Source organism: Pseudorasbora parva, chromosome 2 (assembly GCF_024679245.1).
Source record: "Pseudorasbora parva isolate DD20220531a chromosome 2, ASM2467924v1, whole genome shotgun sequence".
In the NCBI taxonomy this organism is placed as follows: domain Eukaryota; kingdom Metazoa; phylum Chordata; class Actinopteri; order Cypriniformes; family Gobionidae; genus Pseudorasbora; species Pseudorasbora parva.
The window spans coordinates 15912643-15930329 of NC_090173.1; the positions used below are offsets into that span (position 1 = coordinate 15912643).

General features: G+C 40.6%; 1 protein-coding gene across 1 annotated transcript; it reads right to left on the reverse strand.

The window, feature by feature from the left end:
• Positions 1-1116: 1116 nt before the first annotated feature.
• On the reverse strand, positions 1117-2388 carry LOC137092778 (progranulin-like). The gene is made up of 5 exons (XM_067457222.1): positions 2343-2388; positions 2068-2262; positions 1869-1991; positions 1345-1415; positions 1117-1202 (listed from the first exon to the last, which is right to left on the reverse strand). Exons 1-4 carry the CDS (start codon positions 2349-2351, stop codon positions 1380-1382), a joined length of 363 nt encoding a protein of 120 aa, XP_067313323.1. The 5' UTR covers positions 2352-2388; the 3' UTR covers positions 1117-1202; positions 1345-1379.
• Between the last annotated feature and the right edge of the window lie 15299 nt (positions 2389-17687).

The window sequence follows — 17687 nt, forward strand, 5'->3', positions numbered from 1 at the left end:
AGATAAAGCATTAATGAACACTCTTACTCACTGTTTGTGGTGGTGAATCCGTATGGTAAAGCCTGTGCTGCTGACATCCATTGATAAACTGACTCCTTTCTCTAATAATCTCTGGGTGGGCAAAGCAGGGGAAGGGTAACCTTTCCTGGTATGACGTCATAACAGGAGAATTCAAGATCAGCTCATCTGAGCTCTCATTTTCTCAAAGGCAGAGAAAGACAGCCAGAACTCGATTTATACTGATCAAAATTTCTAGCGACTTGGGGACAAAATTCAGGCTAGGGGAACTCATATTAATGTTGAAAAACCTCATAAAATAAAAATGTCATGCCATGGGACCTTTAACTGTCTTCAAATGTGGACACCATGCATGAAAGGGCTAATAACTGCATTCATGAACATGATTTCCTAGCCCGATTTTTTTCCAGTGGCTGTAAGGTGAAGACCAGATGTCCCATGATTCTGTGCTCAAACTTGGCGTCATCGAACTACGCCTTTGTTTTGAATAGGCGCCCTCTAGCGGACAGAAAAATGACATAGTATAGCTTTAAGGAATATTTTTGGTTCTTGAAACAGATAAGCTTAATTCTCAAATATTTTAATAGAAATCTCACAAATATATTAAGTATATTTTAAATAAATAATTGGTTAGTCAAATACTAAATTCCTTTAGTGAAACAAAAACCAAAACTTAAATATAACTATAGATTTAAGACTAAATTAACTGTTGGATTTGTAGTCAATTATATTGGTATGTTCAACTCAAACCAACCAAGTAAATTATATTCAGAGATTTTAAGTTAATCAAGTTAATTATTACTGTTATATTTACTATGCCACGTACTAATTTTTTAGAATGTGTAATTTTATTTAATGTGCAGTATACATACTGTATATGATAACAACAGTAAGTTATAGGCTATTTTTAGTAGTAGACTATGTATTTCTTATTGTAGCTGAGGAGACAAAACTATAAGATATAATATAGTCAATGCACTGAGGAGGAGTATTTTCCTTAAAACATTCATGCATAAACACAGACTAATTAATGAAAAAATACCATGTAGATTGGAAGATTAAAATTCAGTTTTTATTTCACATGAACTCATGAATCAGTATGTAGGATTAATGTATTTCAATCTGTTTGCAAGCTATCTTGCACTTTGCCAGTCTTTGATAAGTTGTTGTTTCCAACCCCAACCCTAATAAAAAATAGAAATACACATGAGCAATCACAAAACCTTACATTGCACAAGTTTTAATTTTAAACCTATGAGTCATCCATATTTATTTTCGATTTGATGATTAGGCATTATTAATAAAGCAATATAAAATTTGTTTTACCGCTGCAGCACCCCCACTGGCCAGATGCTTCACAATTAAACCGTCTCAGTCGCAGTCTGCCATTCAAGATCCTGTTCATTTCCATTCACAGGAATCATGTTAGCATACACATAACCAAAATTTCACCTGCTAGAAAATTCTCTAATTTTTTACTTTTAAATAAATAGAACAGGATAAAATAAAATAAAATAAAACTATAGCCTACCACTTCTAAAAAAATCCATAATTCATTGGCCTACTGTTTATTTGATCAAACAGAGAGACATTAAAAATTCATGACATGTTTTATTTAACCCTAATTATGTCTTTAATTGTGTCGAAAGTCTTAAGACTTTTTATTGATCACTGTTTATTGTTTGCAGCTTGAAAATGATCAAACATGTTTTATATTTGCCAGAAATGGTGATTAGAAGTTGGTGAAGAAGAAGATGTATGTAAGGGTCTGTAAAGATTGTCAAGTATGCAGGTCATTGTAAGATGATGGGTTGCTTTACTTATAGTGAGAGTCTTGTGTACTGACATACCTGAATTTTGGAGGCTGGCTGAGAAGAAGATGGTAGTCCCAACCACTTTTTTCCACACTGGGATGATGTCAGGCAGTAATAACCTTTAGGGCAGCAAGTTAACCCACCTGTGCAGCACACAGCCTGAAGGAGTAGGCAAAAAAGGTTCAACCTAAACTTAATAAAGTATAACATAGTTACACATTTTAATATGATTTACCTTTCGTTTTGGACAGCAGCGCCAGCTGCCAGAAGCAGTCAGACAGCAAGTGTCTGTACCAGGACATGAACTAGTAGAATCACAGCGCACCCTAGAGACAGAGTCACTATCAGACTCTTCTGGGTTTGAGAGATTCATCAGTGGCTCATCTGCAGCTACTAGAGCTACCATAAGTAATATAAACACTGGAAGCATCTGAAAATATGAAATGAACATACTATGTGAAATAATATGATATGTAATAAATTATTGAAAAATTGTTCTGGAGCATTTACCTTGTTCATAGGCTGAGTCTTTTCTTTGAGGATCGTGTTTTGCTGTCTGAGCTCTGTCCTGATGTTCTGACTGTATCTCTTTTATAGGCTACATATACACACGGCTCCTCCCACTGTAAAAACTGAACATTTGTTGAGTCAAAATTTAACCATGACCTTTAGATAATGCTTTATGAGTTTTAAACATATGGAAGTCCTTGTATGAACAGGCTGTATATTAAAGAATGGGAATGGGTGTAAGACAGGACATTACAGAGTTAGTGAGAGGATCACTTCCTCATCCTTATGTATTTAAAACTAAATTTGTAATTAATGATTCAAATGAATTATATTAAATAACTGTTCTATTTGAAAACATATTTTTTTATATATTTGAAAACAATTTATTCAGAATTTATTACTCCATTCAGAAATCATTCTACTCTCAACTTTGCTCAATTTAATAAAACAAATCTCACTGTCAAACAACACAAATACAATTAGCTACTTATGGTTAGAAGAGTTAAGCAATATATATTTTATTTTTCTTGGCATGCTCCCTGTCAGTCCGTCTCATTGCTGTTGGTTGACATTATGCCACTCCTGTTGCAAAAATTAAAGCGGCCTGGCTTTCCTTGATGGCTTGTGCACAAAATTCGAGGAGCTTTTGTTTGATGGCTTCCTCTTGATCTCATTCCAGAGCTTTTTAGTGGGGTTCATGTCTGTAGATTGTGATTGCCATAAAAGGGTCTTGATCTGTTGGTCCATCCACACCTTGGTTAGCCTAACTGTGTTGCATCGAGTATTGTCTTACATGAAAAACAACAGCCATTTGAGTTGGGGAATATTGTCAGAGCAGAAGAACGCACGTGTTCTTCCAGGATAACCTTGTATGTGGCTTTATTTTATTTAAATCAATTTTATTTTTTGTTTATTTGTTTATTGTTTATTTTTATTTTAACAATTGAAAAATTCCTGCTGTTTATTTATTACATTAAAACCAAAGTAACCACTAGATGAAGAAGACTGTGCATTACCAATTGTTATGGTGAGCAAGTCAATAAAAAATGCTATACATTGTCTCCAGTGTTCACATCATGAATCGTACAGCAAACCACCTCTAAGTCAGAAAACAAACAACAACATCTCCTCTGCTCCTCCAGGGACACAACAGCATCTCATCTGCTCCTCCAGGGACACAACAGCATCTCCTCTGCTCCTCCAGGGACACAACAGCATCTCCTCTGCTCCTCCAGGGACACAACAGCATCTCATCTGCTCCTCCAGGGACACAACAGCATCTCATCTGCTCCTCCAGTGACACAACAGCATCTCATCTGCTCCTCCAGGGACACAACAGCATCTCCTCTGCTCCTCCAGGGACACAACAGCATCTCCTCTGCTCCTCCAGGGACACAACAGCATCTCATCTGCTCCTCCAGGGACACAACAGCATCTCATCTGCTCCTCCAGTGACACAACAGCATCTCATCTGCTCCTCCAGGGACACAACAGCATCTCCTCTGCTCCTCCAGGGACACAACAGCATCTTATCTGCTCCTCCAGGGACACAACAGCATCTCCTCTGCTCCTCCAGGGACACAACAGCATCTTATCTGCTCCTCCAGGGACACAACAGCATCTCCTCTGCTCCCCCAGGGACACAACAGCATCTCCTCTGCTCCTCCAGGGACACAACAGCATCTTATCTGCTCCTCCAGGGACACAACAGCATCTTCTCTGCTCCTCCAGGGACACAACAGCATCTCCTCTGCTCCCCCAGGGACACAACAGCATCTCCTCTGCTCCCCCAGGGACACAACAGCATCTCCTCTGCTCCTCCAGGGACACAACAGCATCTCATCTGCTCCTCCAGGGACACAACAGCATCTCATCTGCTCCTCCAGGGACACAACAGCATCTCCTCTGCTCCTCCAGGGACACAACAGCATCTTATCTGCTCCTCCAGGGACACAACAGCATCTCCTCTGCTCCTCCAGGGACACAACAGCATCTTATCTGCTCCTCCAGGGACACAACAGCATCTCCTCTGCTCCTCCAGGGACACAACAGCATCTTATCTGCTCCTCCAGGGACACAACAGCATCTCCTCTGCTCCTCCAGGGACACAACAGCATCTTATCTGCTCCTCCAGGGACACAACAGCATCTCCTCTGCTCCTCCAGGGACACAACAGCATCTCCTCTGCTCCTCCAGGGACACAACAGCATCTCCTCTGCTCCTCCAGGGACACAACAGCATCAAACTGGCGCAATCATAGACCTATATTATGTAGATTCCTCATTTGGCTGATTCGCGCAGGCACTATTAATAAAAAATTAATAAAAATAAAATTATATATATATATATATATATATATATATATATATATATTTTTTTTTTTTTTTTTACATAAGGACGCACACTCAAAAGTAATCGGGTCAGGTCGTTTACATGGAGATTTTTTTGATAGGTTTATGAAAAGGTTTATCTCACCCCTCTCAAACCGATTTCAATTTCATTCGGTTTGGGCATTTTTATTCCGATTGAGGTGTTTATATGGTGTATTTTCATTAAGACTGGACTTTTAAACCGATTACAGTGCTCCATGAACACCCACCTATTATTTGGGTAGCACACACATTCTGAAAGCCTTCAGCAGAATTCAGATGAGCCATTTTAATCTAGATTAATCTAAATGAAAAAAATAATCTATGCCCACCTCTAATATATATTATTGCGATGGTTTTGACCTTACCAGACGGAAGTTATAGCGAATGGGAACACTAGATGAGTTTCATCTGGATATGAGGTAAAAAACAAACAAAAAACATAAATACTGTTCGGTTCGTGTCTGAAGACATCAATGTGTCGTCACGAGCAGCAGGGTTTTTGTGCTTGTTGTCTAAGCATGTTTTTTTTTGTACTCTCATAGAGTTGTTACCCATTCACATGCATAATGACTGGCAGACTGCAATGGTTGGAATTAAAATTCTTCATTTGTGTTCTACTGAAGAAACAAAGACACCTACATCTTGGATGCACTGGGGGTACGCAGATAAAAAATCACATTTTCATTTTTGGGTGAACTATCCCTTTAAGTGCAAGGTCACTGAGTTCTGCAGTGTTGTGAAACCTTGTGATAATCAAATGTCAAATGAAGCTGGCTAAACTGCTCAATGAATCTTTTATTAACATCGTATTTACACACTGTTGGTTATAATAAAAAAATCATAAGTGTGCAGAATTTAGTCTGTGAGCTCACAATAAAACAGCATTTTGAGCAGTAAGTCTGACTTACTTCAACACCTCTGATTAACCATTGAATTCATGAGCTCACCAATGGCAGTCAGTGGGTATTTTAATTTTAATTTTGTTGTACTGTAAAAAGGCTGATATGTTTAAAATATCATCAGTCATCAGTTTTCCAGGATTTCCCTGACGCACAGGGATCCTGCAGGTGCTACCTCTCTGTTTGCTTATCGCAAAAATGCCAAGTGTGAGAAAAGTAGCATGTGTCCTTCAGATGAGGCGTTAAACCGAGGTCCTGACTCTCTGTGGTCATTTAAATACCATGATGTCTTTTGGAACAGAACAAAAAAAAAAAATAGGGGTTTAACTACTAAATTTGCCGGATGGCCTTTGTCCATCATGGCCTCCTTCGTCAGAAGATGAAGATGATAAAAACAGGACTTAACAACCGCACTTATCTGTTTATCAAATTTAAGGTTGTTATCAAACCAAACACCCATTTAGTGCTGTAAGGAGTAAGAAGTTCTTAATCGAAGTCATGTACGTCATTTGAGCCAAACAAAATAAATTCAGTTTTACTCTCATTGAGGCTTAAGAAATTACTTGCAAGCGTCCATTGTATCAGAATATTTGGAGTGACATGACTCCCAGTCAACATTTAGTCGACTTGTAATGGTGTGTTAGTCTGAGTAGAAGTTCCACTACGTCGTCGGTCCATACAAATGACTTCACTCTTGCTTTTGATGTTGTTGCATTTGCCATATTCATCTTCTTCTTGTGTTGGAATTGTAGAGGGAATGCATCGACGTCACTTTCCCGCCGGAACACGCACCATCAGCCGGGGCTGAGTGGCAGAAGAGCTGCTGTGTGACTGGAGTTAATAGAGGAAAATGCAAGTTGATCAAACGATTATCAGTTAAAACTAAAGTTTGGGCTCGATATAGTGGTCCTTACAACTTACCACAGATTTAGTCGATTAAGATCCATGGATAATGACATGCAGCCAGGAATCGTGTTTTCCTGACATTTTTATGAGCCTGATTTCGACATGATTATTTATAACTGTCACGAATGGAAAACAAAAGTTTTATTCAAATTCTGAATATATTATAGACCTATTCATAAAAAATAAATAATAATTATATTGCCCAGACAGCGTGCAAAGAGTACTCCCTTTATAATCACTAAAAGCTGTCACTCATTCAATAAACGCAATCTCACAGATTTTCACAGTGAAGCTGGTATACAATGAATCTCTTATTTTCACAATGTCTGCACTTATAGAGACGCACGTGTTTAGCTGAACGCAGCACCTGGACAAACACTCGAGCGGTGAGTGGATTCCGAGTTCAACACCTGTCATTGGCCAATTCCATTGTAGAAATCTACAAACCTGTCTGTGATTGGCTACATTACTCACCGAAGTGAAAACACGTTGGAAAAGTAATCATTTGACAAGTGCAAATACAGATACACACTGGATCATTTGCTAGCTTTCTTATGGAGGATTACATATCTTAGCTATGGGCAGCTTTTCCCTCTAAAAGCAGCAGGTTGGCTGTGGTTTGAGTGAGAACATTGCACACTATTATCAAGTCCGTCTCAAGCTCGGAACAGCGATGTCCATTGGGTCCGTGGACAAGCCTCCCCTACTCCTCCTCTGGCGCCGGGCCTGGTTTGGTGTGTTTTCACTGCATTCACGCTGTAAACCAGTGCTGCCTCTCAGTATTTTTGCCATGTAACAACTATGAGTCTCGGGGAATAATTAATTTAAATTGGACTCATATTCATGAGTTTCTGAATGTGACTCGCTGGTTGTACATTAATTAGTAACTTTATAACGGGACTTTTAATCCTGTTATTATCAAAGTCGATTTCAGTCATCCAGATTTTCCTCTCGTCTCGTAAGTGGAAAATGAGATTTCTTCATCAAATATCAATGTTACAAACTTGAAGAAACTACGATTTCACACAGGGTAAAATATGCATATACATGTGGGTAATAAAACAACGTACAGGGAAAAATCCAAACTTAACGAATAAAACAAAAGTAACATAGAATGAAAGAGAGAGAGAGAGAGTTTGAGAGAGAGAGAAAGAGAGAGAGACTCTGACTTTTAACATCTCTTTAATTACAAATCTAATTGCACAATATACAAAAAAAGCCTTAACACATTACTTCAGAAATATACATTCCTAAAACAAATAATAAATAAATAAAATAAATACAATCAGTTAAAAAAAACACTTTTACATCAATACATCACAACCTCCCTCATCATTGGGTTGAAATAAAACATTTCCAACACCCCATAAAAAGAAGAAAGATTCAGTATCGTTCACTAATTCATAATACTTATACTCCATTACCAGCCTACTCTTTACCAAAGCTCTGAACATGCTCAAAGGATCAGTATCATTATTAGACAGCAATTTTCTTTTTCTGGTGAGCCAAATTGCCATTTTTGCCTTTCTGAATAAAACATTTATCAAAAGAATTTAGCTTTTGTTCAAGGTGTTATATTTTGGTCCAAAAATAAAGAGACTATTTGTAAAAATAAAACCAAAATTATGGCTCAAATCTCTTAATACATCAAAAATTCCTAACAACCTTGAACACCCAATAAAAATATGGAAAACTGTTTCTGGAAGACCACAAAACAAACACTCTTCTCCTTGCAAAGGATTTAGATGAACTTTGTACCGGTTTGTTGCTAAAATCCAATGAGAAATCCTCCATTGTAAATCCCCAGTTCTTTTTTCAATTGGCATCTTGTACAATGACCTCCAACATCCTTTTGGAGATACACCTGATTCAACAAAATTAGTCCTTTTGGTCTCTGGAAGATCTTTCAATGCTCTTAAGTTCAGATATTTGACACAAACAAGATAAAGAGCCTTCTTAGATATAGTGTCAAAAAGACCCAGTTCAGGTATTGTAAAAGAGAGTAATCTTCCATCAGTCTCCTGCCAATCTCCTACATTTACCACCACCTTAATGCTGGGGAAGTCATTCTTAACCATCTCTACTTGCTATGGGATTAAAGAAAAAGACTCTTGTATCTCATGTAGCAATTTTTCAACAGTCCGAACAGAATGAATACCAATCTTGATGGCCAGTTTTTCTGCAGAAATCCATCGGTCAATTGACCAAAGATGACAGATTTTACATATTCCTGCTTTTACCAGGTTTGTGCGGACACTTTTAGATTTTAAACTCATACCAGTAAGAAGAGGATTAAAAAGTAACGGTTCTTTAAGAACCCACTCATGGGGAACCTCAGACAACTCTCTTTTAACAACAAATATTTGCCATGCATTTAAAACGGATGCATAAAAGAAAGAGAGTCCATTCAAATTCACTTCCTTCAAATTAATTAAGAATAGATGTTTATCCAAGTTCATCCGCCCCACTCTTCTTAGTAGAGCAGAAGCAATTTCTGACCAGTTCTGAGACTAATGGTACAGTATAGTCTTTGCGCAGTCTGCAGTCTAAAACCAGCCACCTTGGATTTAATGTCCATAAGGCCCTGGCCTCCTTCACTTAGCTGAGCTACAGTACTGATTCTCTGAACCACGTCTGTGACATGGCATCCAGGCCCAATGGAGCCGAATGCCTGAGGGAGAACCACAATGGGCAGTGGGACGTCTCTCGAGACGCAAACAGATCCACTTCCACCTGGCCAAACCTCTCGCATATGGCCTCCACCACCTCTGGATGGAGACGCCAATCCCCGGGCCTCAGCCCCTGCCTCGATAGGATGTCTGCTCCCTGATTCTGGTCCCCCGGGATGTAAACTGCTCTGAGTGACGACAGTTTCCCTTGGGACCACAGGAGGACCTGATGCGCCAGTCTGCACAGAGAGCGCAATCTCAGACGCCCCTGACGATTTAGATACGATACCATGGCAGTGTTGTCGGATCGTATCAGGAGATGGTGGAAGAGATGAACGATCACACTGAAGAGATGAACGATTAAGCACGAGAGCTGGCATTCCGCCAAAGAGAGACGAGCAAACCTACCCGAGAGACAAGACCATCTTTGCGCTGAAACTCCTCCAACTCCATCCGAGTTTCACTTGCCCTAAAGAGACTGAGAAACTGCGACAGACCACACACATAAGCCCACTCAAAGCAAGTATTCTATTTCCCAATCAAACTGCGTTGTCTTGACCATTCCTGTTTACGGGAATAGTGTTAATCAATTTGGGGCCTCTTGGAAAGAACTGAGTAATAAAAGCTTTCCCTTTCTCTCTCTCGTTCGGTGCCCCGAACGGCCCGAAAGGAAGCGTAACGAATTGGTGCAATCCAAACGGCGTGGTAAAAGCATTTTTTTCTTTGGTTACTGGAGACTTGGGGGTCTGCCAGTAACCCTTTGTCAAGTCCAGTGTCAAATAAAAACGAGCAGTACCCAGCCAATTAAGCAATTCGTCAATCCGTGGCATGGGATATGCATCAAATTTCGAAACCGCGTTGACTTTTCTGTAATCCACGCAGAACCGGACAGAGCCGTCAGGTTTTGGAACCAAAACGATTGGCTCGCCCAGTCACTATTGGATTCTTCTATAACCCCCATCTCTAGCATTGCCACTTTTTTCTTGTGTTCAGGCAATCTATATGGTCGGCTGCGTACAACCACGCCTGGCTCGGTCTCAACGTGGTGTTGGATGAGGTCTGTCCGACCCGGTAGGGGCGAGAACATGTCGGCGAAATCTGCCTGTAATTGTTTGAGGTCTATGAGTTGGGAGGGTGAGAGGTGATCTCCCCCCGGGACCAGAGCGTGAGATTGTGTCTTTTGAACAGCCTCTGGTCCAAGATCATCCTATCCACTCACTACCGTCACCAGCATCACAGCCTCTGCCTCAACCCATTTTTTTAATAAATTGAGGTGGTATATCTGACGTGCCCCATCCCTGTCGGACCGAATTACCTCACAGTTCAGATCCCCTACTCGTCGTGTGACCTCAAACGGTCCTTGCCACTTGGCGAGTAATTTGGAACTAGAGGTGGAGAGTAATAGAAGTACTTTCTCTCCCGGTGAAAATTGCCGTAATCTAGCCCCTTTGTTGTACATCTGTCTTTGTTTGTCTTGAGCCTGTAACAAATTCTCCATTTAAAGCCCCAGCATGTGGAGTTTTGTTCTCAGGTCTAACACAAACTGAATTTCGTTATTACTCCCGGATGGTCTGTCCTCCCAAGCTTCTTTAATGACATCCAAAACGGGACATGAGACAAATCCAAAAACCATACACTCTAAAAATGATGGGTTAAAAACAACCCAAGTTGGGTTGAAAATGGACAAACACAGAAATTGGGTTTTTTGAACCCAGTGATTGGATCCATCCATCCATCCATCCATCCATCCATCCATCCATCCATCCATCCATCCATCCATCCATCCATCCATCCATCCATCCATCCATTATCTTCCGCTTATCCGGGGCCGGGTCACGGGGGCAACAGTCTAAGCAGAGATGCCCAGACTTTCTTCTCCCTAGCCACTTCCTCCAGCTCCTCTGGGGGAACCCCGAGGCGTTCCCAGGCTTCGCCGAGAGACATAATCCCTCCAGCGTGTCCTAGGTCTTCCCCGGTGCCTTCTCCCAGTGGGACGTGCCTGGAACATCTTCCTGAGAAGTCGTCCACGAGGCATCCAAAATAGATGCCCATACCACCTCAGCTGGCTCCTCTCGATGTGGAGGAGCAACGGCTCTACTCTGAGCTCCTCCCGAATGACCGAGCTTCTCACCCTATCTCTAAGGGAGTTTCCAGCCACCCTGCGGGGAAAGCTCATTTCAGCCACCTGTATCCGGGATCTTGTCCTTTCGGTCATGACCCACAGCGCAAGACCATAGGGGACAGTAGGAATGAAGATTGACTGGTAAATCGCTCCTTCTTCACCACGACAGATCGGTACATCGACCGCATTACTGCAGACGCTGCCCCGATCTGTCTGTCAATCTCCCGTTCCATCCTTCCCTCAATCGTGAACAAGACCCCAAGATACTTAAACTCCTCCACTTGAGGCAAGAACTCTCCACCAACCTGAAGTGAGCAAGCTACCCTTTTCCAACTGAGAACCATGGCCTCAGAATTGAAGGTGCTGATTCTCATCCCAGCCACTTCACACTCGGCTGCAAACCGTCCCAGGGCATGCTGAAGGTCCTGGTCTGAGGTTGCCAACAGGACAACATCATCTGCAAAGAGCAGCGACGAAATCGCATGGTCCCCAAACTGGACACTCTCCGGCCCTTGGCTGCGTCTAGAAATTCAGCCACACTTAAAAACCACACTGCTCCTTCTGAATCCGAGGTTCCACTATCGGCCAAACTCTCCTCTCCAGTACCCTGGCAAAGACTTTCCCAAGGAGGCTGAGAAGTGTATTCCCCCTGTAGAACACACTCTCCGGTCCCCCTTCTTGAAAAGAGGGACCACCACCCCGCTCTGCCAGTCCATAGGTACTGTCCCCAACTGCCATGCGATGCTGCAGAGTCAGCTAAGACAGCCCCACAACATCCAGAGACTTAAGGTACTCAGGGCGAATCTCATCCACCCCCTGTGCCTTGCCTCCGAGGAGCTTATTAACTACCTCGATGACTCCCGTTGAGTTAATCATTAACCTTCCGCCTAGGGTAAGTAAGTAAGTAAAATGTACTTGTATAGCACTTTATAGATAAAAATCACAAAGTGCTTCACAACAAAAAGAGGAATTACACAACATTACAGTTCTAGTCAAAATAAGTACAAATGAAAATAAACAGAAATACACAAAAGACCAGCCAAACCCTACACTCTAGATAAAAGCCTCTTTAAATAGAAGAGTTTTCAACTGTGTTTTAAAATTTTCCACTGAGTCCAGGCAGCGTAAGGAAGAAGGCAATGCATTCCACAGTCTAGGTGCCACAGCTTGAAATGAACGGTCCCATCTTGTTTTAAAATGTGTGTGGGGGGCAACTAAAAATCTTTGACCTGTGGGTGCCATGTGCACTGATGGACACCCTTATGCTTGAACATGGTGTTCATTATGGACAAGCCATGGTTAGCACAGAAGTCCAATAACAGAACACCGCTCGGATTCAGATCGGGGGGCCAGATTCCTCCCAATCACGCCCCTCCAGGTGTCTCTGTCACTGCCCACGTGGGCGTTGAAGTCCTCCAGTAGAATGATGGAGTCTCTAGTCGGAGCACTTTCCAGCACCCCTCCCAGAGACCCCAAGAGGGCCGGGTACTCTGCACTGCCATTCGGCCCGTAGGCACAAAATGACAGTGAGTGACCTATCCCCGACTCGAAGGCGCAGGGAAGCGACCCTCTCGTTCACCGGGGTGAACTCCAACACATGGTGGCTGAGCTGGGCCCACTCCAGCCCGCCGCCTCTCACCATGGGCAACTCCAGAGTGGTAGAGAGTCCAGCCTCTTTCGAGAAGTGTGGCTCCAGAGCCCAAGCTGTGCGTGGAGGTGAGCCCGACTATTTCTAGTCGGTATCTCTCGACCTCCCGCACAAGCTCAGGCTCCTTCCCCACCAATGAGGTAACATTCCAAGTCCCAAGAGCCAGTTTCCGTGTCCAGAGATCGGGTCGTCGGGGACCTTGCCTTCGACTGTCGCCCGATCCACTATGCACCGTCCCCTTATGATCCCTCCTGCAGGTGGCGAGCCCACGGGAGGGCGGCCCCACATCACTCTTTCGGGCTGAGCCCGGCCGGGCCACATGGGGGAAGGCCTGGCCACCAGTTGCTCGCATACGAGCCCCAACCCCGGGCCTGGCTCCAGGGTGGGGCCCCTGCTGTGCCATGCCGGGCGACGTCTCCTCCTTGATTTTAACATTGGGCCAATTAAAACGATCCTAATTTCTGCGGTTGTCCATTTTCAACCCAGCTTGGATTGTTATTATCCCAACATTTTTTTTAGAGTGTACAGAGACAGACTAGACGTGACAATAACTAAGAAAAGCATCATATACAAGGCATGTAAAAACATGTAACACCTCTTAAATGTTCTTTTTTGGCATTTGTGGTTCCTCTGGTGCTCTTCGTTCATTTTTGACCAACGACAATTATTATTATTATTATTATTATATATTTTTTTTACTTCATCAGAATGGTACAAAACTTGGTAAAGGTTTTGGTACCTGCTAAGGTAACACACATACACACATGGGTTCCTCATGTAAGGTCTTTATACACCTTCTGAAAACCACCAGTGTGTCCTTAAACAAGGCAATTTACTCCAGTCGGAGTGCATTATTTGTACAATCTAATGTGATTTCCTTTTTCCCTAGCTCCAGATTGCTGCTCTTTTTTTTTTTTGTACATTAGACTTATTTCTCTCGTCTCTCTGTTCAAGGGCTTGTTCACCCAAAAATGAAATTGATGTCATTAATGACTCAGCCTAATGTCATTCCACACCCGTAAGACCTCCGTTCATCTTCAGAACACAGTTTAAGATATTTTATATTTAGTCCGACAGCGTATCTAAGTGTAGGCACACTATACTGCCCATGTCCAGAAAGGGAATAAAAACATCATCAAAGTAGTCTATATGTGACATCAGTTGGTTAACTAGAATCTCTTGAAGCATCGAAAATAAAAAACAATTTGGTCCAAAAATAACAAAAACTACAACTTTATTCAGCATTGTCTTATCTTCCTTGTTTGTGTTCAATCCTCAAATAAAGATTTAAACTGTTATGAATCAGCGTATTGATTCATGATTCGGATCGCCAATGTCACGTGTTTTCAGCAGTTTGGCATTTTGATAAGTGATCCGAATCAATCAATATGAGGTCCCCCCCCCCCCCTGTTTTTATAGCATCAAATAACTAACAAATTAGCTAACAAATAACTAACTAAAAACAAACACTTGAAATGAAATCATTGTGATAAAAACTGCCTACAATGACGTAAACTAACTTGGGGAAAAAATATTTGAAGTGTAGTTTGATTGTTTAGTTTGTCTCACGTCCATTAAAAAACACGGCCACCTGGGGGCGATCGAGGCATGGATGCATCAGCACTTATTTACAGGAGTGCTGCAGGCCTGGTGTGAACACACTCTAAATCTCCAGAGAATAACCTGTTTTAAAATAAACCCAGAACAGAGGAGAGTCTACTGGCAAAAGGAGAACACAACAGCTCATAATAAAACCAGAATAAACATGCAAATCCCTGATATGTTTAATCAGAATGGAAGCAATAATCGTATCAAAGGTGACAGCAAAGATATTTATGTTACAAAAGTTTATATTTAAAATAAATGCTTTTCTATTCATCATAGAACCATGCATTTTTGTTTCCACAAAAAATTAAAAAAAATTAAACATTTTTTAACATTGATAATCAAATCAAGAATGATTTCTGAAGGTTCATGTGACACTGAAAACTGGAGAAATTATGCTGAAAATTCAGCATTAATTACAGATAAATTCCATTTTTAAATATTTTTCAATAGAAAACACATTTTTGTAGAAAACACAACTTGTAATAATTTCACAATATTACTAGCAAAGAATACATTTAACTAGTTATTTTTGCAAAATTCAACAAATTCAGAATTTTCCTTAGCAATATATTTATACAGAAAATGATATGTACAAAAGCTCATAATTTACATAGATGTGTATTGTGATGTGATTTGTATAGTGTGGACTAGCAGGTGCATCCTGTGTGTGTGGAAGAAAATCTTCACAGCTCACTGCAAACTCTGAAACTTCAGCACCATCTGATGAACTTCAGTGACATCCGTTTTATTGAGACCATCACCATGCAACAACACAGATAGTGAAAATATCACTGGGGCGGTGCCCTTAGGTTTTAACTTAAAGTACTGATGTGTACCTTTTAAGGTACAAATAAGTACCATTTAGGGGTGAGTAAGATACAAAGATGTACCTTTTCACGTTTGTACCTTAGGGTACAGCCCCAGTGACAGCACTGTACCTTATTTTTTTCTGAGAATGTATAGAAATATAATATAAATATACTTGTTACATTTATTATAAATATATATATTTTCTTTTAATGTTTTATTTAAGAAAGTGAGTACCCTGCAAAAAAGCTGAATTATTTATAAGGACTGAATCAAATCAACGCTATTAAAACTAGAAGTGTGGCCTGAAACTCACATTTGCATTTGAGGCGGCAGGAGAGTCTCAGAGTCTCCAGTGACCATGATCAAACCCCAAGAGGTTTATTTACAAGAAATAAAGTTTTACAACTGAAACCAATTTTACATCTGTTAGCATTGAGGCTTTTGCATGATGTTTTTGTTTTTTTTTGTTTTTTTTTGACATATAATATGTTCTTCTAGCCTGACAAGCCAGACCCACATCAAGATGTTTGGTCTGGAAACTCACCATTGACAGCTCAATCCTAGGGGCGGATAAACGGTTGTCTTTCAAACTCCCTCTGCACGCGATAGGATAGTGCTACACCAACCAGAGCAACGAAGGTGAAGCAGAGCTCGCTGACAGATTAAACATTCGCCGTATCCGTTCGGCTAAACTCCGAACACATCTTCCCTTTTTAAGAATGACTTCAGTGCCGTTCTTTGTTCTTTTCTCAGAGAAAAGCTTAACTCTAAGTGTCCAGAGTCACCGTCAAAGCTGATTCGTGTTTACTAGAAGCACGCAAACGCAACTCAGCCATCATTATGGCCCCGCCCACCGACTCTATAACATGACATGATTGGCCCGTCCAGATTGTGAGGAATACAGCTCAGAAGGGTATTGAGAGTTCCTAGATGACACTTGAGGGCAGATTAGATTTGCTTCCGCTAGGGTGCGTCTAGATTTCTAGGCTAATGTTCTTCAGCTTTATTCTTGCAAGCACAAATTAGTACAATATTGTCATTCACTACTAGCAGAATTATTTAAGGCTCTTTGTGTTGGTATTGCTAGATATATTGTAGCTGCTTTAGGTGTTGTGTTTCTATTTCAGTTTATTTGTACTATTGCAAATTGATTTGCCTCACATTTTGACTAATTGCATTGATTTACGTTGTAAGCATTTAAATAGTTCTGCCTATCTCACTTTATGTATTTACAATTAATTGAATTAGTATTTTACACCACTGATACATTTTAAAATAAATTTAGTGGTTCCATCAACAAAACCTAATAGGATTTTTTCATTGGCTTTTGTATTATTGCATGCAAGAATTATAAACTTTTGTTGGCCACAGAGCTTGTTTTCTGCAATAATCCAAGAGTAAAATTTGTCAAGAGAACCAGATAAACCACACGTTTAACCTCTGGGTAAGCCTACAAAAATAAGATGAATAATACATTATATTCATTATGTTTTCCGCATATTTCAAAAGCTTGTCATCCAGTGATAAGCACTACTATTCAACGAAATTGACGTTAGTGGAAATTGTGCTATACAAATGTTATAGGCTAGTTTAAAATTTATCTATGTAGAATGTTAAGGGTTTAATATTATTTCATGCCGTAACTGCTATGTCCCTTATGAACTGCATATGTGAGTGTTATGTAAAATTACTGTTTAGATGAAATGCATGCTTTAATAGTAACTAATCATTGCAGGTTTCATCAGTTCAGTCTGTGACTTGCATCATAAACATCTGTGTTTAGCTTCAAAGAGCGTCTTCAACATCTTTTTCTATAAAAAAATATTTTTTGCATTACGATTCAAACATCCAAAGGCACAACAAAACTTCGGATCTTATTCTTCGGATTTTGCCCATTTTCCTCCACTTGTTATTTTTTTCTGCCACCACAATACGTGCGCAGCTGCAAGTGACTGTGACGTCTGCTCCAAATTTGTCTATAGCACCTTGCTTTAGTAGAAAATACCTCTTAGCAAACTTTAAGCTACGGTAGTGGTTGATGGTTAAATTGTTTCCGGGTGCAAGAACTTAAAGAGTAAATGCTGGTCTGATTACCATGTACATTTGCATATATAGCAGCGCTTTGCATTGGCAGCACATTCAGCGCTTTTAAAGAGTGCTTTGAAAGAGTTTAACATAGAGCAATATCTTCACCATCACAGAACAACAATGACTTTCATCATCATTTTTATCTCGATGCTTGCAGCATTTTATCAGGGTTTGTATAAATAGACTAGATCTTATTCTATAAACTATCATAGTTTGGTATCTC